Source organism: Notolepis coatsorum (genome assembly GCF_963971535.1).
Source record: "Notolepis coatsorum genome assembly, chromosome: 2".
Lineage (NCBI taxonomy): Eukaryota > Metazoa > Chordata > Actinopteri > Aulopiformes > Paralepididae > Notolepis > Notolepis coatsorum.
Window position 1 is genome coordinate 56,744,845 of NC_140166.1, and position 24,979 is coordinate 56,769,823.

At 43.6% G+C, this 24,979-nt stretch overlaps 1 protein-coding gene across 1 annotated transcript in view; it reads left to right on the forward strand.

Annotated features, from left to right (window-relative positions):
• Nucleotides 1-315: 315 nt before the first annotated feature.
• cmtr2 (cap methyltransferase 2) overlaps nucleotides 316-24,979 on the forward strand; it is a gene marked incomplete at its 3' end in the record, with an annotated part of 28,540 nt that continues 3,876 nt past the window's right edge. The window contains exons 1-2 of the mRNA XM_084308160.1: nucleotides 316-396; nucleotides 8,489-9,765. Of these exons, the coding sequence (XP_084164286.1) occupies nucleotides 8,506-9,765 (1,260 nt within the window). The 5' untranslated portion in view covers nucleotides 316-396; nucleotides 8,489-8,505. The remainder of the gene's footprint in view (nucleotides 397-8,488; nucleotides 9,766-24,979) is intronic.

Genomic DNA, 24,979 nt, shown 5'->3' on the forward strand with positions numbered 1-24,979 from the left:
AGTTTTCATTCATTCATTCATATATACAACAGCATTATTGTACATGCTATCATACAAAGTTATATGGGTTATATGCAGGTGTCTAAGTATTAGTTGTATAAGTAGTAGTATTATTCATAATTAAGCCTGGATTGCTTACTGATAGAAGCCTAAAATCACTGTAACAGTTCTAATTAAAAAACGATATATACTATTTCCTCTACATAACTCTCATTGTTATACGTTTTGTTCGTAGACGGGATTTGGTGACCTTTATTTTGACATATTTTCATGACCGGAAGTCCACGCTGTTCTGCTGTGCGCTTGACGGAATGACGGCGCAGGCGCAGTGGAGGAGGAGATGTCTCTAATGGAGGCTGTTGTCCTGGAGAGAAGACTGGTCACATTAACACAACGGTATGTCTGCTAGTAGCTGCTGTACCAACAAGCCAACCTGCTAGTTCATCATTACTCAGCGTCAACGTTACATTGTGAAATGACAACAACGTCTAACACGTCAGCGACACCGCCTCTAAAGCTAGTTAGCTCAAGCTAGTTCAAGCTAACTATGCTAACTGTGCTAGTGGCGGCTGACACACGTTAGAGGAACGGTTCCTACAGTCTTCTCCAGAGTCAGACACCAAGATAGATACCAACTACCTCTCTCTGCGTTCAGTAGGAAGCTATTCTAGCTTAGCACAAATGAATGGAAGTGGAGGCGGACCACTAGCCTAGCTTAAAACCCCATGAGAGGTGTTTTTGGCGAACAGCTAGGCTAGCTGGTCCGCATCCGCTTCCATTCATTTGTGCTAAGCTAGGCTAGCTTGCAGCTGGATAGCTTTCTACTGAACGCACAGAGAGGACACTGGCATCTATTCTATCTTCTTGTTTGACTCTGGAGAAGACCACCGTGTCGTTGAGTTCCATCATGATGAGAATACTATACATATAATCTAATAAAATAAAGCTTTCAGTCTGTTCATCTCACTTCAGTAATTTTTATTGCAGCAAATGGGGTTTTCTCAAGCAGACAGATGTAAACACTGTGTTGCATGTACCTGACAAACAACTGTTTGTATTACAGTCATATTCCAACTTAAATGAATGTGTGTGTGCGTGTTTGATTGATTGATTGAACATTTTATTAACAGATTGCAGAATGGGTACAATACAGTACAGCTCAATACTATACAGACAATTGTTAAAGGTCAACCTCCACGTTGTATTTTTGTTCAATAAACAATGTGGACTAGGCCAACAGTGACTTTCATGAAGAATTGTAAAAAAAATTATTGAAATTGACCCAGTTTTAGCGTTTTTATCAAAACATTTTGTCTGCCCAACACAATCAACATGCACTTGCATATTTTAATCAATGGTTTATAACGTGCACGTGTAATGTCGTCACAACAGGTATTGATCACCAGGGGGCGCTGAGAGTCACACAGCTAGTGGCAGGCAGAGAGCCTTGCTACCATAGATATATGCTTGCTACTACTAGCCGAATGGAAATGTATCTGTTTCACCTCACTATTGCTCCGTGATTATAGCCATCCATCCATCTCTAAAGCTAACCACGTTACCATATTTGTAATAATGTAAATCATTGTGTCGTTGTACACATTGTGTTTATAACGTTAGTAGATAACATAGCTTAGCTTGGTAGCTATTGTGCTAACAACATATCCCGACATCCGGCTCGCTGGCCGGCATGAACGGCCGACCCAAAATGGTTCTCTCCTCTCTGTACACCCCGACCCGACCCCACGGGTGCCCTGCCGGGGGGCCCATGGACGCGACGGCGGCGGCAGCCGCAGGGCGCCCGAGCCCGCAAAGGCTAGTGTTACACGATAGCTATGAGCTAACTAGCGCTGCGGGCTCCGGCGCCCTGCGGCCGCCGCTGTTGTCGAGTCCACAAGCTTCACTCGGTGCATCAGTCACGAAAGGGGCTATGATGAGCTTGGCAAGCCAGAGTAAAACACAGTTTTCATTCAATCAATCAATAACAACATTAACCAGACTCTCGTTGTGTCTATTATGCTAACGCTAACGTTACCTCATTGTGTCTATTCTACACAGATAGCCTCTCGTGTCTATCTGCTAACGTTAGCATTAGGCTAACTAACGTTACGTCCCTAACCCCCAACAACAAGCGTAACTAATCAGCGATCTTTTTGTCAGACTAAACTCTCCGCTCGGTGGCAAATTGTGTTGATGTCGGTTTTGTTTCATCAATAAATTAGGCAGAATACACAGTGACTGTATCCTTTTTTATTGCACTCGTTTCTTGCTGCAAACGTACAAAAGATATCCTACGCGAGACATTAAAGATGGCGGCGCGGACATTCTGTTTTCGTTCAGACTCCCCAAACAGTGACGTCACGCGTCTCTCTTCTGACCAATCAGTGGTCTGCAGTTTTTCACGTGTCATTTCTGGAGCTCTCATGCTGATCACCAGCAGCCCCGCCTCCCCACACGGAGACAAACTGAGTACTTTATTTTAGTGGAAAAGCAACATTAGATTCGGCTCATTAATATGCAAGCCACACCTGTTGTGACGTCGGCGTTTTGATAAGCTTTTTTGATTCGCGCGTGCATGTTATTCGTGCGTGGACCTTTTTAACTCTTTCAGAGTGGCATTTCCGGTGTCAAATGGAAATAAATAAATAATGAAATTATATACCAATCATGTAAACTACCCATAATTGATCAGTAGGGTTTAACCTAGAGGTTGGCCTTTAAGGGGATGCAGACCAGAGAAAGACTTTAGTCTTGTTTACATCATGGTCCCCCATTTTCAATTCATCATAAGTAACATATATGACATACAGATAGACAGTACTGCTACATCTATACATTTATGACATACCAGATATACAAATACAGTACTGTTTGTGATACAAATAGTCTAAAAAAGAGAGTATATACATTTGATGCAGAAACTGTACATTGAAGGAGGTTGAGTAGGTGGGGTGGGGACACTGTACATTGGAGGGGGGTTGGGTAGGCGGGGTGGGGGGATAACTGTACATTGGATTATCGACGAAACATTACTTGGTCCCAAGAAGAGGGTCTTGTGTATTATTGGGTTAGGACATTTACAGGGGCCAGTTTTGAATTGCAGTCTCCCGTAGGTGTTCCTTGAGAGTGGTTTTGAAAGTGGGTAGTGATTCACATTCCTTTACAGCTGTGGGGAGGGCGTTCCACATTGATGTGGCATAATTGCAAAATGTGTTTAGTCCCTTGTTTGAGCTGAATCTGGGTTTAACATGATTTGTGGAGTGTGTGTGTGGACTACTGTACTATTACAGGTATTGAAATGAACAATGCAACTTCCTTATACAAACAAATAAATAAGTTATGCAGCCCCAGAGCCTAGAGCCATATGAAATCCGTTTTATTATTTTCCAAATTCCATTTTATTTTTTCCCAAATTCCATTTTTTCCGTTTTAATATTTCAGAATTCTGTATTTTGCTTTTTATGCTCATTTTACCATCAGAAATAGTGTCTAATAAGTGGGAATGAATAAATGTCCACAATTGAATAAGATATAACAGTCCATTTAATGTTTTTAAGTGCTGCAACTCAGAAATAGTTACATTTTACACAATATTTTTCAATTAATATTGTGACAAAATAAAAATGTCAAGTGTAAACAATAGATACAGCTAGCTACTACTGACATTATCACAAAGACAATGTCAGTAACCTAGCTATATCTATTATATTGTGATGAAATATAGTAATGCATAATTTAGGCACCTTTAGTTTAGTTTATTTCGTTTATAAAGGACCGTGTATAATGACAATAGTTTGCATTAAACAAATGGATGGGTGCACTAGATTTAGCAAGAAGATATCATTTCCATCTATAGTCCTATGTACTGTAACGTTTCATAGCTATTTAAGTTTATTTAGATTATAAAGGGCAGTGTATAATGACAATCGTTTGCATTAAACAAATTGATGGGTGCACCAGATTTAGCTAGAAGCTATCATTTCCATCTATAGTCCTATAACGTTACATAGCTATTTAAGTGTATTTAGTTTATAAAGGGCAGTGTATAATGACAATCGTTTGCATTAAACAAATAGTGGGTGCACTAGATTTAGCTAGAAGCGATCATGTCCTAACGTTATAGCCATTTAATCACAGTGTTTTTGCGGGTCCAGTCCACGGAACGTTGACAGAATTAGCAAAACACCTTATCACCGGAGGCATAAAAGTCATTAGGATACTGTTCTGCTCTGAATTCAGGGCTTATTGTGGAATTGTTTAGCTTCTTGACGACGTTAACACTGAAGCAGCCAGACGCTTGAGCACCGCGGCTGTGTTGTGTGTAACACGCTGTAGCGTCCCCGCCTCCCCGGTCGCGTGTGCACCAAACGTTCCACCCAAAAACTAAATTTCAGTCCAGATTAGGCCAAATTCTGCAATATTCCACGTTTTGCAGTTGATTCCATTTTTATTGGTTAATTCCGCGATTCCGTCCGCGATTCCGTGAACGCGGATTTCATATGGCTCTACCAGAGCCCTTCAGCAACTGGGGGGTTTGAAATAAAATTACTGTTAAATTGAAATTATATAAAACATGTACTCTTAAAAAAAATATATATCTTTTTTTATATCGATACTTGGCGTCCTTGTATCGATACAGTATCGCCATGCAAAGTATCGCAATACTATACTTTATCGATATTTTCCCCCACCACTAGTAAACATACTAACATACACATGGTATTCATATATGTATAATACGTAATAATAATGAGCAGGTAGATGGTGTAAACATATACTAACATACACATGGTATTCATATATATGTATAATACATGTAGTAATAATAATGGTTATCTTATTTTAGAATGCAATGTATATATACAGTATACACAAACATCTTATTTCTAAATTCTTCACAAAAATGTCCCTTGGCAGTAAAAGAAAACAATGTCAAAACATTTCCATGACCGTGAGGATTCCCTCGTGGAGCTCTCAGTGGAAACGTTAGGCTACGGCTCTCGCACACGGCGTCCGGGAACATCAGTGTTTGTTTTCGTCAGCAGAGGACACGCAGCCATAATGATAATCATCGTAATCGTACACTACAGACCACTGATTGCTTGTAGCAGAAGATGTAATCGGTCCAGATGAATTGGTTGAACTCCACTACAGAGCCACACGGTTCCAACACCACTGATGCACAAACACATCAGATTTTAAAAGTAAACATTTAGTAAATGTGTAATTATGATGCCCCCCCCCCCCCGCTTCATGCCTGTCTGTCCGTGTCTGCACTGCAGGCCAGGTTGTAACTATAGCGTAGAGAGAATGGCATGACATTGGAAGTTGATTTGTATAATCTTTTAAATGATGATGGACCTCCTCCCAGATGCACTCTGCCCCACGCTGTGTGCAGCCAGTGGTTTGTTGTTTAAGGCCTAACAAAAAAAACTGTTTGGTTCCAGTTGCCGACCGATCCTGCCGATTTAGGTGCGACCCAAATTATTTTATGAGTTAACATTTTTTTTTTTTTTTTTTTTTAAACAATAAAGTTTAGTTAAATCTTAGTCAAAAAGTGCAGTCCATGTCAATAATGAGAATATATAAAAAGCAAGTATTTCACAATATTTGCACAGCTCTGACGTCAGGATATTTAGTGAGTAGTATTTAGTGGTGGCATTTTTAATACTACTACCTTTGTACATTGTACTTTTGTAGTACAGTGTCCTTGTATTTTAACCTTTAGTATTATGGATATTAAACATGCTGGCAGAGTACATGCATCCATGTTGTCGTGAACATTTTAATTAAATAAAGAAATTCCCTATCGTCGCCGTGGGAAACAAATAAAAAATAAAATAAAATAAATTCCCTACCTACCTATGGCCTTAACTGACAACCAACAGGAACCAAACAATTAATTTGGTTAGGCCTAACATAATGGCTCGCATGAAGTTTTAAAGTTGGCTTGAAGAACAAAAACCATTGCCGTCTCTCTCTCCCTGCTGTTACGCTCTGCATCCTCTGGCCCCTCAGACCCTCCTATCTGAGCTCCTGGGGAAGTCATCAAAGAGGCGCAGGCTATTCTCTGTTCTCGCTCCACCATGGTGGAACCAACTTCCCACCACAGCCAGGACAGCTGCAACCATCACAGTCAGGACAGACAGCTGAAACCATCACAGTCAGGAGTCGGACAGACGGCTGAAACCACCACAGTCAGGACAGCTGCAACCATCACAGTCAGGACAGCTGCAACCATCACAGTCAGGACAGCTGAAACCATCACAGTCAGGACAGCTGCAACCATCACAGTCAGGACAGCTGCAACCATCACAGTCAGGACAGCTGCAACCATCACAGTCAGGACAGCTGCAACCATCACAGTCAGGACAGACAGCTGCAACCATCACAGTCAGGACAGCTGCAACCATCACAGTCAGGACAGCTGCAACCATCACAGTCAGGACAGCTGAAACCATCACAGTCAGGACAGACAGCTGAAACCATCACAGTCAGGAGTCGGACAGACGGCTGAAACCACCACAGTCAGGACAGCTGCAACCATCACAGTCAGGACAGCTGCAACCATCACAGTCAGGACAGCTGAAACCATCACAGTCAGGACAGCTGCAACCATCACAGTCAGGACAGCTGCAACCATCACAGTCAGGACAGCTGCAACCATCACAGTCAGGACAGCTGCAACCATCACAGTCAGGACAGACAGCTGCAACCATCACAGTCAGGACAGCTGCAACCATCACAGTCAGGACAGCTGCAACCATCACAGTCAGGACAGCTGAAACCATCACAGTCAGGACAGACAGCTGAAACCATCACAGTCAGGACAGACAGCTGAAACCATCACAGTCAGGACAGCTGCAACCATCACAGTCAGGACAGCTGCAACCATCACAGTCAGGACAGCTGCAACCATCACAGTCAGGACAGCTGCAACCATCACAGTCAGGACAGCTGCAACCATCACAGTCAGGACAGACAGCTGCAACCATCACAGTCAGGACAGCTGCAACCATCACAGTCAGGACAGCTGAAACCATCACAGTCAGGACAGACAGCTGAAACCATCACAGTCAGGACAGACAGCTGAAACCATCACAGTCAGGACAGCTGAAACCATCACAGTCAGGACAGCTGAAACCATCACAGTCAGGACAGACAGCTGAAACCACCACAGTCAGGACAGCTGAAACCACCACAGTCAGGACAGACAGCTGAAACCATCACAGTCAGGACAGCTGAAACCATCACAGTCAGGACAGACAGCTGAAACCATCACAGTCAGGACAGACAGCTGAAACCATCACAGTCAGGACAGACGGCTGAAACCATCACAGTCAGGACAGACAGCTGAAACCATCACAGTCAGGACAGACAGCTGAAACCATCACAGTCAGGACAGACAGCTGAAACCATCACAGTCAGGACAGACAGCTGAAACCATCACAGTCAGGACAGCTGAAACCATCACAGTCAGGACAGACAGCTGAAACCACCACAGTCAGGACAGCTGAAACCATCACAGTCAGGACAGACATCTGAAACCATCACAGTCAGGACAGACAGCTGAAACCATCACAGTCAGGACAGACAGCTGAAACCACCACAGTCAGGACAGACGGCTGAAACCATCACAGTCAGGACAGACAGCTGAAACCATCACAGTCAGGACAGACAGCTGAAACCATCACAGTCAGGACAGACAGCTGAAACCATCACAGTCAGGACAGACAGCTGAAACCATCACAGTCAGGACAGCTGAAACCATCACAGTCAGGACAGACAGCTGAAACCACCACAGTCAGGACAGCTGAAACCATCACAGTCAGGACAGACATCTGAAACCATCACAGTCAGGACAGACAGCTGAAACCATCACAGTCAGGACAGACAGCTGAAACCACCACAGTCAGGACAGACAGCTGAAACCACCACAGTCAGGACAGCTGAAACCACCACAGTCAGGACAGCTGAAACCACCACAGTCAGGACAGACAGCTGAAACCATCACAGTCAGGACAGACAGCTGAAACCATCACAGTCAGGACAGACAGCTGAAACCATCACAGTCTGGACAGACAGCTGAAACCATCTCAGTCAGGACAGACAGCTGAAACCATCACAGTCAGGACAGCTGAAACCATCACAGTCAGGACAGCTGAAACCATCACAGTCTGGACAGACAGCTGAAACCATCACAGTCAGGACAGACAGCTGAAACCACCACAGTCAGGACAGACAGCTGAAACCATCACAGTCAGGACAGACAGCTGAAACCACCACAGTCAGGACAGACAGCTGAAACCACCACAGTCAGGACAGACAGCTGAAACCACCACAGTCAGGACAGCTGAAACCCGCCCAATTTTCCACCCTTGACTAAAAACAGACTTCTTCAATCAATATCTGAAATAATCACAATCTGTCAGTCGCTCTGGATAAAAGCGTTCAGCTAAATGACTAAATGTAAATGTTTTCTCTGCAGGGCGTCCGGTGGGTAAGATGAGCCACGGCCAGAGAGCCAGGAGGAAGGCAGGCAGGCCGCAACGGGCCACAAATGGCGGGGATAACGTGACCTTTGACCCGGAAGTGGTGGACGAGGTCAAAGAACTGTTCAATAAAGTCAGAACCTACGCCAAACCGTCCCACGGAGAGTGGCGTCTCCCCGACCCCGCCGACGCCCTGAGACACCCCCCGCAGGAGCACGGCCGCCTGCAGGCCCTGAAGGCCTCCCTGAACGCCGTGAAGAACCTGCTCAGCGACAAGGACCTGGAGGCGTGGCACCAGCACACCAACTCCACCAACCGCGCCGGCAAGGTCATCGCCGCCGTGCGCTCCGCGGCCAACGCCGAGATCTGCACCCAGGCCTGGTGCAAGTTCTACGAGATCCTGGGCACCTTCAGCCTCCTGCGGGAGGAGGCGCTGCAGAGCGGCGAGCTGAACACCGTGCACCTCTGCGAGGCTCCCGGCGCCTTCGTCACGGCACTGAACCACCACCTCAAGACCGGCCAACGCACGCGCTACTGCGACTGGAGCTGGGCGGCCAACACCCTCAACCCCTACCACGAGGCCAACGGGGGTGACACCACCATCGCCGACGACCGGCTCATCGCCAACACGCTGCCCCGGTGGTTCTTCGGCTCGGACAACACCGGCGACATCACGAGCCAGGCCCACCTGCTGGAGCTGCAGCGGTTCGTGGGGAACATGCGCGGCGTGGACGTGGTGACGGCGGACGGCAGCTTCGACTGCAAGGAGAGCCCGGACGAGCAGGAGGCCCTGGTGGCGTCGCTGCACCACTGCGAGGCCACGGCCGGCCTGCTGCTGCTCGCCCCCGGGGGCGCCTTCGTGCTGAAGATGTTCACGCTCTACGAGCACTCCTCCGTCTGCCTGCTCTACCTGCTCAACTGCTGCTTCCGCTCCGTCAGCGTCTTCAAGCCCGCCACCAGCAAGGCGGGGAACTCCGAGGTGTACGCGGTGTGTCTGCACTACGACGGCAAGGAGGCCGTGAGGCCCCTCCTCGCCAAGCTGATCCGCAACTACGGACCGCGACTGGCCGACGGCGAGGCGCTCTTCCCGGCCGCGCTGCTCCCGCGGTCGTTCCTGGAGGAGCACGAGGAGGTCTGCGGCTACTTCCACGCCCTGCAGGTGGAGACCATCAGGGAGAACCTGAGGCTGTCCGGCGGCGTGAGCGCGGAGCAGCGGCAGCGACTCGACCGCGTCAGAGATCACGCCGCTCAGGAATATCTGCAACGCTTCCAGGTGGGTTACGGAGTCCTTCTGTTCCAAGTTAAGCAGCATAGGGGGGGGGGGGGGTACATGCCCAGTGTTTCCCAGCGCTGCGCCGCTGCTGAATTAGGACCGCCGCTGCTATGAATAGAATAGAATAGAATAGAAATACTTTTATTATCCCGTGGGAAATTTGACACTGCAAATCGCTCAACATTAAACATTTAGACAGGACAGGTCACGAATTAGAATAATAACACAAATCAATCAAGTTGCCTAGGATAAGAGTAGAGTAAAATAGAATAAAAATGAAATAAAATATACAGAAATAAATACAGTAAAAATATACTGAGCATGGGGGAAGGGGGGGGGGTACAGGTAGTAAAAAACAGCACAGCAGTGTAAACAATTTGGTCAATATAATTTAACTATCTAACTAAATGAAATACTAGACTACTAGACTATTAAAAAAAAGTATTTAAAAAAATTATTAACAATTTTTTTTTATAATTTTTAATTTATTTATTTATTCTTTTCATTTAATTTGGGCTGTGGGGGGTGCTTAACACTTTCATTGCCACCAGGGGGCGCACGACTTAGTGCTTGAATGTCACCATCGGCACCAATGTTAACGTTAATATCGCCTAATCTATGTTTTAAATTATGGCTATGTGTCTAATCTGCCCGTCGCTTATCAAAGAATCATTTTCCAGTCAGTGTTGTCAAGGCAGATTGGTTTTTTATCGCTTCATTTCCGTTTGAGAGCATTTTGAAAAGCACCCGTTTTGAGGTGAAAAACAGCCTCTGTGATAATCGCCTTTTACTGGAATATTCCAGAACGTTGATATTTGTCGGCCTATTTATGAATAGTTTTCAAATAAACGCTAGATGATCAATAGTATACGTGCACGCACGCACGTTCGAGGCGCGCGCTGATAATAGCTGATTCATTTCCTCATGGATTTTACAGTGAAACAGCTGGAGCACATATAGTGGAAACGCTTATATCTTCATGAAAACGAGTCTGATTATCCTAACACTGATAACATAGATTCCTTACCTGACATCAGATGGTATCCAACTGGTATATTCCAATTCCTGATCACCATTCGAAAAAATCGATAAGTGTATAGATCTAACGTGTATACAGTAGAACTCATGATCTGCGGGGCTCAGAGCCCCCTGAATGAACTCTGGTACTCCGGCTGCATGGGTGAGAAGTGAAATGTGGACTGGAATATTTTCCCCCATCCATTTTCATTGAGTCCATTCCAAAAGGGTGATTTACCATCTGGGAGACGATAGAGGGCACTTTTTTCACATCTGATCGCCGGCGGCCATTGGGTAGGCTAGGGTAGGCTCGCGTGATGCAATATGATTTCAGATTGCTAAAAAAAATAAAAATTCAGAGAAATCTCGTGAGTGGCTTTCAACGTAACTATTGTAAACGCGAGATTAGCCGTGAGTGGCTATCAAAGTGTTAATGTAAAAGTCTGACCGGAGGAACAGGCTGCAGGCAGACCATCTGGCCGCTTGTATGCGTCTCAGCATCAACCTACCAGTGAACTCTCCACCAAAGAGCCCTGGAGCTGTTCTTTCAAAAGCCCAGGAAAATTAAATGCTCTAAGGCAGAATGTAGCCTATGCCACTGAGACTTCTTAGGTGTAAAGTGCTGTTGTACTAGTGTTATGAGTTGTGTATGTTAGACAGTTAGTATTTATATTATCTATTAAATCATCTACGGTATATCTATGTTCAATACAAATAGTGTACAAGTGTTGAGGCATGTCATTAATCTTGACATTTACTTTGATTACAACTACACTGCAAAAAAAAAGTATCTATCAAGTGAACATATCTTGTATTTGGTACAATAAATCTATATTAAGTAGAATTATCTTGAATTATCTTATTCCACTGGCAGATAATTTAGCTTTTTTCTGATTTTGGTCAATTTAATCTTGTTTTAAGAAAACAAGATTAACATTTTCTTAAAACAAGATTAAATTGACCAGAAAAAAATAAGCAAAATTATCTGTGGAATAAGATAATTCAAGATAATTCGACTCAATATTGGACTTATTGTACAAGATATTTTCACTTGATAAGATTTCATTTTTTGCAGCCTACAAATATGCAGCTACCTGGGCCTCCAGGGCACTTCTAGTGTCAGCGGACACCAAGAACATCCTAGCAAATTCACACGCACATGACTCCATGAACATGAATAACCCATCTCGAACATGAAAAGAAATATATAATTATCATGTAATCTTTCGCGGGCCGGTCAGAATCATCCCGCGGGCCGTATCCGTACAATGCCCAGGTCTGTATTAAATCTATACCTGATCTGTTTTCAAACGAATCACCTGCATCAGAAAACAAGCCTCTTATTAAATCTATACCTGATCTGTTTTCAAACGAATTACCTGCATCAGAAAACAAGCCTCTTATTAAATCTATACCTGATCTGTTTTCAGACTAATCACCTGCATCAGAAAACAAGCCTCTTATTAAATCTATACCTGATCTGTTTTCAAACGAATCACCTGCATCAGAAAACAAGCCTCTTATTAAATCTATACCTGATCTGTTTTCAGACTAATCACCTGCATCAGAAAACAAGCCTCTTATTAAATCTATACCTGATCTGTTTTCAGACTAATCACCTGCATCAGAAAACAAGCCTCTTATTAAATCTATACCTGATCTGTTTTCAAACGAATCACCTGCATCAGAAAACAAGCCTCTTATTAAATCTATACCTGATCTGTTTTCAAACGAATCACCTGCATCAGAAAACAAGCCTCTTATTAAATCTATACCTGATCTGTTTTCAGACTAATCACCTGCATCAGAAAACAAGCCTCTTATTAAATCTATACCTGATCTGTTTTCAGACTAATCACCTGCATCAGAAAACAAGCCTCTTATTAAATCTATACCTGATCTGTTTTCAAACGAATCACCTGCATCAGAAAACAAGCCTCTTATTAAATCTATACCTGATCTGTTTTCAAACGAATCACCTGCATCAGAAAACAAGCCTCTTATTAAATCTATACCTGATCTGTTTTCAAACTAAACTAAATCAATGTCTACAGACTATATGAATATAAGTAGCGGTTTTTCCAAATGTATCCAAGAGTAAATACCCTAACCATGTCACAACAGCAGTCATAGTGTATATTTTCAACAATACGTATATATATATTTTTTTATATATTTTTTTTGATCCACTTTTTCTCCAATTTTCTATTTTTCTCCCATCCCAATTTTCGTATCTTCCAATTCAACCCTCCCCTGTCTTTGAACGTTGTTTCTTGCCTCCCACAAGCCGGCTGCAATGTGGACTAAGTCATACATAGCACGAGTCCCCTCCGATACTCGAGGTAACAGCAGTCGCATCTTTCCACCTGCGCGGCTCGATCTTTCAGCGTCAGGGGTCTGCGCTTTGGAGGGGCGCCGCCCCCGTCGCTTCCTGATTCTACTGTGCAGGCGCACCAACCGACCTGTAGGAGTCGCTGTCCACAACGCCCGATCCCCACCGATCCCGGTGCCCAAGAAGGGACGTCCCAGCACCCTCAACGACTACAGGCCAGTCGCTCTGACGTCACACGTCATGAAGACGTTTGAGAGACTGGTCCTGCAACACCTCAAGCCTCTGGTGCGTGACTCCCTCGACCCCCTGCAGTTTGCATACCAGGAAAACATCGGGGTGGAGGATGCCATCATCTACATGCTCCACAGAGCGTACACGCACCTGGAGAAGCCGTGCAGCTCAGTGAGGATTATGTTCTTTGATTTCTCCAGCGCCTTCAACACCATCCAGCCGTCACTGCTAGCGGAGAAGCTCTCCGCGATGCAGCTGGAGCACGGCTTGGTGGCCTGGATCAAGGACTATCTCACTGAGAGGCCACAGTACGTCAGACTAAAGGACAGTCAGTCTGACGTACTGGTGAGCAACACCGGCGCCCCCCAAGGAACTGTGCTGTCACCCTTCCTCTTCACCCTCTACACCTCAGACTTCTGCCGCAACTCAAGCGGGTGTCACCTGCAGAAGTTCTCAGACGACTCCTCCATCGTAAGCTACATCACAGACGATGATGAGGAGGAGTACAGAGCCCTGGTGGAGAGCTTCGTGGGGTGGAGCGACAGCAACCACCTCCAACTCAACACCAGTAAGACCAAGGAGCTGGTGGTGGACTTCCGGAGGGGCAAGAAGAGGCCCCCCCCGATTCCCATCTCCATCCGAGGGGTGGATGTGGAGATGGTGGACTCATACAAGTTCCTTGGGGTACACCTGAACAATAAACTGGACTGGTCGGATAACACAGAGGCCCTCTACAGGAAGGGACAGAGCAGGCTGTTCTTCCTGAGGAGACTCAGGTCCTTCAATGTGTGCAACAGACTGCTGCAGTCTTTTTACCAGTCTGTTGTGGCCAGCATCCTCTTCTATGCTGTGGCATGCTGGGGAGGCTACATCAACTCAAGGGACACCAACAAGCTCAACAAGCTGGTGAGGAAGGCTAGCTCCGTGGTGGGAGTCGAGCTACCTAGACTTGAGGTGATGGCAGAGAGGGGGATGATAAGGAAGCTGGCTGCCATCATGGAGAACCCCTACCACCCCCTCTACGACGAGCTAGTCAAGATGAGAAGCTCGTTCAGCCACAGACTCATTCCCCCACGACACTCAACTAACCGCCTCGGACAGTCCTTCATACCAGCGGCCATCAGGCTCCACAACAGTGGGCAGCGACTAGCAGCCTCCAGGCTCCACAACAGGGGGCAGCGACAGCGACTGCTACCAGACATTGACCTGGGACTTATAGGAACCCAAGGAGGACAACCTACACTACCTTAGGCTTACTGCACCTTATGTGGACACTAGAGTTGTTCCGATACTGATACCAGTATCGGAAATGCCGCCGTTACTGCCTAAAATGCTGGTATCGGTATCGGCGAGTACACGTAAATTCTAGCCTCCGATCCCATGATGTAATTTATCTCCTGCCGAGTCCTGCGGAGAGTGAGGATTATAAAATGAACATGTTTTAAAGTGTGATGCTGTGTCATTTTAACAGCAGATACACTTTCTTAAATTCCATTGTCCCCGACAGTGCGGTGTGACGGGGAGCTCGGACGGGAATCGGGATGTGTTTGGCTGGTGTTATGATAGCATTAGCTGGAAAGATAGCTAGTTGGAACAACATCCGCTTTAACGTTACATCAAATCAGATGATCGCCTGTCCTTTCTCCAGGACCTAACACTGTCTGTGACCGTCTATCAACAATAATGCACCCACGGTGAATTGTATTTAAGTTAAGTAGCTACGGACTAGCGTTAGCTGACTATTACTAACGTTATCAAATGTCAATGCGGGAAGACGCGCTAGGTCAGTTAGCTTAGCCTGATAACATTACCGTGTCTAAAGTTGGTGCTACTCATAATCCAGCAATAATGGCTGCAGACCTGCAAGCAAAGTACAGCAAGTGCCAAAGGATAAGAGTCTGAGGCGGAGTTTCAAAAGAGAATGTTGAATATTTATTTTGCATCAAAAATCACAACATGAACGTTCTATCTGCCACTAGCTTACAGACTGAATAGGGTATATCTGCAGAGCCACTGAGTAGCGAGTGCAACACCGTTTAATGTCCGTGTGGATCATTGGAGTAGGGTATATCTGCAGTGCTGCAGCCCATACTCATTGATTAATGATACTAATACAAATCTATACAATCACCTGTTGTTGAATAAATACCATACGTTCTAGTTATTACTAAAAAACAGTATAACAGTATCTGAAAAAAAATAAAAAAAAGTATAATTTATATATATATATATATATTTTTTTATGCACCGGTATCGGATAAATATCGGTATCGGCCGATACCCAAAGCTTAGGTATCGGAATCGGATCGGAAAGGGAAAAATGGTATCGGAACATCTCTAGTGGACACTGTGATACTGTGATACTGTGAATAATGTATATTTCAGTGGATACCGTGATACTGTGAATAATGTATACTCAGTAGATAGTAAATTATAACACTACCTCATGCATACTGCACCTTATGTGACACTGTGAATAATGTGAATATTTCTTCAGCTAGTCAGATAGTAAATTATATTGACCATATTGACCAAATTGTTTACACTGCCTGTGTTGTTTTTACTACCTGTACACTGTGTTGTTTTACTACCTGTACCCCCCCCCCCCCCCCATGCTGCTATGATGCCTGAATTTCCCCAAGGGGATCAATAAAGGAATATCTTATCTTATCAGTTTCCCTCCCCCTAATACTGCCAATGTGTATTAGTGTGGACGACCAGCTAAACTGAAAGCAATGTGGAGCGCTGGGCTCGAACAGGGAGGCGTTCCTGTTCGAGCCCAGTCTCCAGTATTCGTGGTGAGCGCCTTGCCCACTGCACCACGTAGCCGCCTTTTTAATTTTTTTGCAGCTTATCATGGTTACAGTACCGACAGAGGAGAGGGCGAACGGGAGACGATTGTCATATGAGGGCATCCAGAGCTCTCAATGAGCGTTGAAATTTCGAAAAACTACCGTTCCCAGCCGATACCAGCTTCCTGCAAGCAAATTACTTCTGTATGATTTTTTCTTTCTTTCTTGGGATTCTCTATCACAAAACTGAACGTTATTGGCATAGATTGGAGCGCAGTTAGTGTGTCTACCTTCTGTGAACGTTTAGCAACAATCAGCATTGCAATCCGATCCAAAATGGCGGAGCCATATCCATTATTAGAATGGAACTGTACATACAGTAGATTTCATTCACGGTTCTTCCTGCACGCCTGGAGATACTAAATCCAAATTAGTATGAATTTGAAAGAGGAGATTTGGCCCGATCCATAGATGTGCGAGTTGGCTATAATAAGGTAATTTATAGGCCTGGTATTCTATATTCTATAATAATATTGTGTGTGTCCGGATGGCAGAATTCAGTACTGTATAAAACATTCTCATCTTTCCTTTATTCATTTGCTTAGACTTTTCGTACACATGATCTAGGGCTGGGCGATAAAACGATAACGATAACTATCGCGATAAATTATTTCCTCGAAATAAACATGAAACGTGGTCGCAAAGTTTCGATATATCGATTTTCCAAGCTTGGATATGAGCACACGCACTAACAACCAATCAGTGAAGGAGATGGCCGACAGCGGAAGGAGACGTAGGACTCAAGTAGTAAACAAGGCTGGCTAGGATAATTAGCTTGCACAGCGCTATTTTATAGTTTACGTGCCGAGTGGGTGTGTGGCGTGAATTCTGAGGGTGAATTCTGAGGGTAACGGTTAGAGTACTGTGGGGTATGCGGTGGACGTCGTTGCAATGTATTGGGGTGGAACAGAGTATTTTAGGGTCATATTTAGTACATTGTCATGGGATACACCGCTTGCTCTAGCTAACTGCTAACGTGCGCGGACTGATGACGACATCAACTCGAGACATTCGCAGCAGCAAAACAAGTCTATTAACCCTTTAATCGCCGTTGACGCTTTTCAGCGTCATTCCCCGCCATGCTTATTCTGCCGATGACGCTGTACAGCGTCATTGATATCAATATTTCAAAAATCTGTGATCGAAATCATATTTCTCCCCCGGGGACAGTATATGTACTGGTGATCCCCTGTCAACTCTCTAACGGTTCAAGAGCGCCATCTGGTGGCCGATCGGCAGATCGCCCAGGGAAGAAACAGGAAGTTGAAGCTGGTGCTCATTTCAATTTGGTCCGATCACTCGCTATAGGTCCCGGGACTCTAGCTCGACACAATGGATAGCGATCCGTTGCCAATAACTCGATAAACAACATGATTTGGACGTATATACTATTATACAACCTGGAAATGGATCGGGTATTTCTATATCCCATAATAGAAAAAATTCTGTTCCACGCTCATCTCCCAACGGCGCGAGGAAGCTACGGTGAGTTTCAGCGTTATTTTTAAATTTCTTCGATACTAACTGCTCTGATGATCATATCACCCACACTAGATGAATGATATAACGTTGCCCACGGAATTATAAACGACCCCCATCCGGTCAACATCAGATGACGTGTAGTAACTCCTAGAACTACGTCCAGTTGAAATTTTTTATCTCGCACAGATTCCTACCAAACTGTATTTGATCATCAATATAATGCATTTGGGGCTATAAATCAAGTTCTGGAGAAATCTGCAGAAAACGATAAAAACGTACTTATACTTTAGACCGTATTTTAGTATGAATATGTGAATGAAAAAATATAACGTTGCTACACCCTGAACAATAGATCTAGGACGTTGAATGGGCCATAGTAATGTCAATTGAGCAATACAATTTAAAAAGTTATAGCCCTGCAAAGAAGGGGAACTTCTCCATGTTAAATAGGGCTGGCGATGGATGGTAAATTATGAATTTAACCCCGTTGATCAAAGGGTTAATAGCCCGTCCATCGGCGCCGGGCATAAGAAGTTAATTAAACTTGACAGACATTATATCAACGATAATTATCGATATCGAGTTATATGAAAATAATTTTATTTTATCGCGATAACGTTTTTGGCCATATCGCCCAGCCCTAACATGATCTCAAGAAGGTGCCGAACAAGCTCAGTGGCATTTTTTCATGTCTGGTCATTTTTAGCATGGTGTTATTCACTGTCAAAGATGCAAAGAAAAATCATAATTTATATTCTCCTTTGTTTCATCACAATTTACTCAAGCCTAGTAACAGACACAATATTTCTGACACTGGGAATACATTCCATGAGATCCATAGATGTCCCTAGATACCAAGAACATGCAAATGGACCTTGTAGAAGTGGAGCAATCTTCCATTTACTTAGGTATGTATTCTTAGGCGGATTTTCAGAAAATAGGGCTCCGGGCTTAACAGAACACACAGCAGCTCATGGTGAGCAGAGCAGAGACATATCCAAGTATTAAAAAATGGTGATAAAAAGCATTTAACTTGTTAAGCCCGAGGCCTATTTTTTGAGAATCCGCTTAAAAATACATACCTAAGTAAATGGAAGATTGCTCCACTTCTACAAGGTCCATTTGCATGTTCTAGGGACATCTATGGATCTCAGGGAATGTATTCCCAGTGTCAGAAATATTGTGTCTGTTACTAGGCTTGAGTAAATTGTAATGAACCAAAGGAGAATATCAATTTTTTTTATTTATTCTTTCATCTTTGACAGTGAATAACACCATGCTAAAATTGACCAGACATGAAAAATTCTCCTCGTTCAGCACCTTCTTGAGATCACGTGTACAAAAAATCCAAGCAAATGAATAAAGGGAAGATGATTAAACAGAAGGTTTTGTAGATACAGTACTGAATTCTGCCATCCGGACAAATGCAATTTGAAATATCAGGCCTATAAATTTACTTATTATTGCCAAGTTGCACATCTATGGGTCGGGCGAAATCCCCCCTTTCCAATTGCAGAGTTCAACCTGGATTTAGTATCACCAGGCGTGCAGCAAGAAATGAATGAAATCTACTGTAAGTACAGTTACTTTTTTAATAATGTAAATTTCTCTGCCATTTTTCATCAGATTGCAACGCCGATATAACGCCGCAATAACGTTCAGGTTTGTTCCCGCTGTGAGACATGATCCCGAAAATAAAAAGGTAACAAATTTATGAAAAAGAAGTCCGATGATTGACAGAGGCTGGCGTGAGCTGGGAAGTGTAGTTTTTTTTTTATTCGAAAGCCCTGGGTCTCTCAAAAGACTACACTTAAGTTAGGTTGCGCCAAATCCTCGCGTCAATCCTCGCCCTTTTCCGACTTGATGCCCTGAGATTTCTATAACTAATATTTCACTAATAACTAGGGCTGTCAGTTTATCGCGTTAATTAGATTAATTAATTACACAGCAAATGATCGCGTTATGAAAATTAAAGATTTTTTTTTTCTTTTTTATAATTTTTTTTTTATCTCATTCATTCCATAAGAACGTAGAATACACATTACAGACTTTTTTTTATATGGTCCATTTGCATGTTCTTGGTATCTGATTCTAGGGACATCTATGGATCTCAGGGAATGTATTGCCAGTGTCAGAAATACTGTGTCTGTTACTAGGCTTGAGTAAATTGTAATGAACCAAATGAGAATATCAATACAATTCTTTTTTTATCTTTGACTGTGAATAACACTATGCTCAAATTGACCAGACCTGAAAAATCTAAGCAAATTAATAGATGGAAGATGATTAAACAGAAGGTTTTGTAGATACAGTACTGAATTCTGCCATCCAATTTGCAATTTGAAATATGAATCATGATTATAGAATATCAGGCATAAAATGGTTATACGATTAAAATGCGATTAATTAGATTAATTAATTACAAATCCTGTAATTAATTAGATAAATTTTTTTAATCGCCTGACAGCACTACTAATAACACTTAAAACTAGGGATGTCCGATATTATCGGCCTACCGATATTGGCATTAAAATGTGATATCGGAAAATATCGGTATCTGTTTAAAAATATATATATATATTATTTATTTTTTACATTTCTATAACCTTTATTTACCCAGGCAAGCAAGTAAGAACAAATTCAGATTTAATTTATTGTCAAAAGTATGCATAATGTTGTGTTAACTCCACAACAAGAGATATGTAATGTTAATTACCTGAAATTATTCCGTTTTTGGAGGGGAGAACCCTGCATATATCGGTATCGGTTGATATCGTTATCGGAAATTAAGAGTTGGACAATATCGGTATATCGGTATCGGTAAAAAAGCCAATATCGAGCATCCCTACTTAAAACCATTGGTAAACAAACGTAGTGCTGAAAATATACACTTTGACGGCTGTTTTGACAGGGTTAGGGTCTTTACTCTTGGCTAGATTTGAAAAAGAAACGCAACATTAATTCATACATTCTGTAGAGATGGATTTATGGCGTGATGTCATTGTCAGTCCGGTACCGGACCGCTCGGGCTTAAGAGGTTAAACAGTAAACCACACAGATCTGAAACATATTGTATCAAAAACCCTACTACTCAGCCAAAAGAAAATCGGGGATGCAGTCTTCGCTAATTAATTACTCACCAAAGCTATGGAACCTAGGAACCTCCTTCCCTGGGCAGACTGATCTGTTCTCCCAACAAACCCACACGTGGTTCTACTTTAACAACTAACCAGTTTAGCAAAAGCCATGTGTCATGTACAAAGGTCTAAGGACCACACAGAATAATAACTGGAGCCGGCTGCACATGAACAAAAAACAGCCTCTCTCAGTAAATGCGTTTAAAGCAATGTCCCAGGTAGGTAAGAAAGCCACAACACAAGATGTTTTCCAAATAGTAAATTATATATTTATGGTGATAGGGATTGAAACCTCCACCATAATGCACAAGGGGAAAAGGTAGGGGAAGACAAACGAGACATACATATATACAAACAAACACTTAGTAAATAATATAAATACAATTGTGCCCGTCATGGGACACAAAGAGAAACCACAAGATATCACTTCCAGACAGCTAGACGAGAGGGCAACCTCCTCACTCCATTCTGGAACATGGCAGTGATTCAAATGAGGCGCCCGGACGTGTGTCATTTCCCACTCTGTTATCCACTCATCTCCACTGCCTGCCTGAAGATGCACCAATCAGGTGCAACCAATCCAATCAGGGAGATGAGTGGCATCTGCGGAACAGAAACAGAAGATTAGGAGATGACACAACATCACACACACGAAACAGCACATTTACATATACTAACCTGATGTTCAGATGGTGTCATAACATGGTGTCCGCGGATCCTTAAAAAGTCTTAAAAGGTCTTAAATTTGTTTATCAATAATTAAGGCCTTAGTTTGTCTTAAAATGTCTTAAATCCATTTTCAGAGGTCTTAAAAATGCCATAGAAAGGAAAGATAAAATGCCATGTCATCTTATGTTTTATTATGAAATCTGGGGGAAAACGGTTAACGGGAGATAAAGTTTGACTTTTCATTGACCGTGTTGTAGAATCACGCAGACCGGAATGGGGCGGAACCAACACAACTCCTTGTGTAATGTGTTGGCCGGGGAACCATTTCAGCAACGGAGTATAGCTAACGTTAGCAAGGCGAAGCGATAACGCTAACGTTACGTTTAGTTTAGTTTAGCATTTGCACTCGTTAATATGGGAAAGTGCCAATTTAACGAGAACTGGCTCGACAATCCACTGTTTGCGCGATGGTTGGTCCCAGTCAAATACCATCACAAGCCCCGCTGCAACAAAAAAAAAGAGCAGTCGCGTCGCACATGCTGAGCGCTCTGCAAAAACCGCCTGCAAACTACTATTTTGCATTTATTTTCGGCCCCTGCCTCCACACCAGCTGCGCCATCTCAGGTAGGACTATAACATCTGCACCAACAGAAGTCCGGATAACATTCGGCTCCACGCCAAAGCTTGAAGCTGAGGTCTTAACTTGAAAATAATCTATTCACGGATGTAAACAAGGACACGTTTGTGTTTATGTTCGATGAGAGCTTCACCCACTATGTATTTCTGCCTCCCACCCACCCCCTCCTAATGACGTACAGTATCCTCCCATGTATGTTAGGATCTATGGGTAACAGTACTGTATATTTGCATATCGTATATGTCACAAATGTAACGGTACAGTACTATATACCTGTATGTCCCTATGCCATAAATGTCATGTATGTTGAGTATGTCATAAATGTCACTATGAATTGAAAATGGGGGACCCTGATGTAAACAAGACAAACGTCTTTCTCTGGTCTGCATCCCCTTAACAATTGTGTGTATTGAGCCGTACTGTATTGTACCCATTCTGCAATCTGTTAAACAAAGTATTCATTCATTCAACCAAAACCACAAAAACAAAACAACTGGATGAATGAATGAGAACTTTATTTAACAGATTGCAGAATGGGTACAATACAGTACGGCTCAATACACACAATTGTTAAGGGGATGCAGACCAGAGAAAGACGTGTGTCTTGTTTACATCAGGTTCCCCCATTTTCAATTATAGTGACATGACATTTATGACATACTCAACATACATGACATCATGACATTAATGGCATAGGGACATACATGACATACAGGTATACTTAGTACTGTAGTGTTACAATTGTGACATATACGATATGCAAATATACAGTACTGTTACCCAGAGATCCTAACAGAAAATATATACATATGATGGGGAGGAGACTGTACATTAGGAGGGGGGGGGGTGTTTGGACATTTACGGTGCCCAGTTTCTAATTGCAGCCTCCCGTAGGTGCTCTTTAAGAGCGGTTTTGAATGTGGGCAGGGGTAAAGTGGGTTTTAGGAGTGAGGTTAAGCAGTAGTCTGACCAGTTTGTTTTGTGATGTTTGTAATCTTGTTTTTAGGGCCTTTGAGGTGCTTTGGTACCATGAGGTGCAAGCATAGTCGTAGTACCCTTGAATGAGTGCTCCTGTTAGAGTCTTCAGGGTATTCTTGTTTACCAGAGAGGAGATCCGGCACAAGAATCTTGTTTGTTGGTTGACTTTTTTGATACCCTGGGGAGGGTGGTAATAGTTATGTGTTCTGACAGTGGCTGCTTGGCCCCTGGTATATTTTGTATAGCTATATTTGCTATTTATGTTTGGTCACCCCTTTGTTGAAATTCATCCAATCCAGTTACTCCTTTAAGTTCAAGATTTTTAAGTTTCCAAGTTATGTTTTAATAAACATCTTTGGACCAATGTGTCCCTAAACTTAAACTAATTGGTGTCGTTGCATGATTTTTGTTATTGTGAAATTGGTATTAAATTTAATTCTGAGTGGCATTAAAAAGTCTTAAAAAGCATTAAATCTGACTGGGCTAAACCTGCAGATACCCTGCATAAATACAGTAATAATGGTAATGACCAACCCACGTACCCATGTACGTCACACCTCCCCCCATAAGAGCGAACCTGTAGGGTTAGCAAACCATTATTACGTATTACCCAACATCAGATTAGTACCACATACCAGGGAGAACAGAAACAACAACAACAAAAAAAAATTCCCTCTACAAAATCACCCACCAAATGGGCCACATCAGCACCACACAGGCCCCGCGTCACCCTCCTGCAGTACAGAAAACGGAGAGACACATTAGCCTTGGGAGCCAGAAGGCAAAAAGAGCTCCAGGGACCATGGCCATGTGTAGCTAGCCCCCCTTCTTTTTTTTCAGGGGGTACAGAGCCTCTCTTCCCATGACCTCCCTCATCGCCACCGGACACCGATACGCGAACTGCTTAATGGGGTTCGCACTCCCAACAGCAACACTGTGCGTCCTGTAAGGCACATCAGAACACAACACAGCATGTGAACCAACAGCCCTGTCACATCCCAACTCCGACGAGACGCGGGCAGGAATCTTCATTAGCCTATTCACATGACACCAGCGTGTCCTCCTCCGCCGCTCGGGCGTATACAACATATACTTAGTGGCAGACACCTTTCTTTTTACCACATAAGGTCCTGAGAACTGGGCAGTGAGCATAGTACCAGGCGTGGGCAGCACAATAAACACCTCATCCCCCGCCTCAAAATGCTGCTCCACCGCCAATTTGCAAAACTCACCACAGACAGTCACCCAACGCTAGACCATGGTCTCGCTTCCGCTCCTGTGCCCTAGTGACAGCACAAATAGAAGGGACATTGGGGTGATTATCAATCAATGCATCACACAATGAGTTAGTAAATGGAGTGTCTTCAACCTCCAACACAGGGACGACCTTACCCCCAGCGATATCATTCCCCATGACGAAATCCACGCCCTTTACGGGAAAACATGGGCGAACCGTGACCGGAAAGCAACCTGTGATCAGTGCAGACTGTACATGCACCTTATGCAACGGCACGCGCACACACCCCATGTCAATACCTCTCACCAATTCACTCGACTGACAGGAGTCCACATCCAATGGTAATACATCAGCCAGGATGAACGATTGAGAGGCTCCTGTATCACGGAGTATTCTCACCTGTTGGTAGTCCCCAACTTTACCCGACAGGGACACATAACCATCAAACAAAAAGGGTTCAAAAGAGCTATTCTGGTCAGGACATGACACTGTACCAATCAACCCCACCCCTTTCGGTTCCTGGGCTGACTCCCTGGTCTCCTGTCGATCCCTTAGCGCATGACAGTCCCTCATAAAATGCCCTTCTTTCTTACAATAATGACACACAAAGGTGGCCTTTTCAGACGCCGGTGAGCGTGGTCG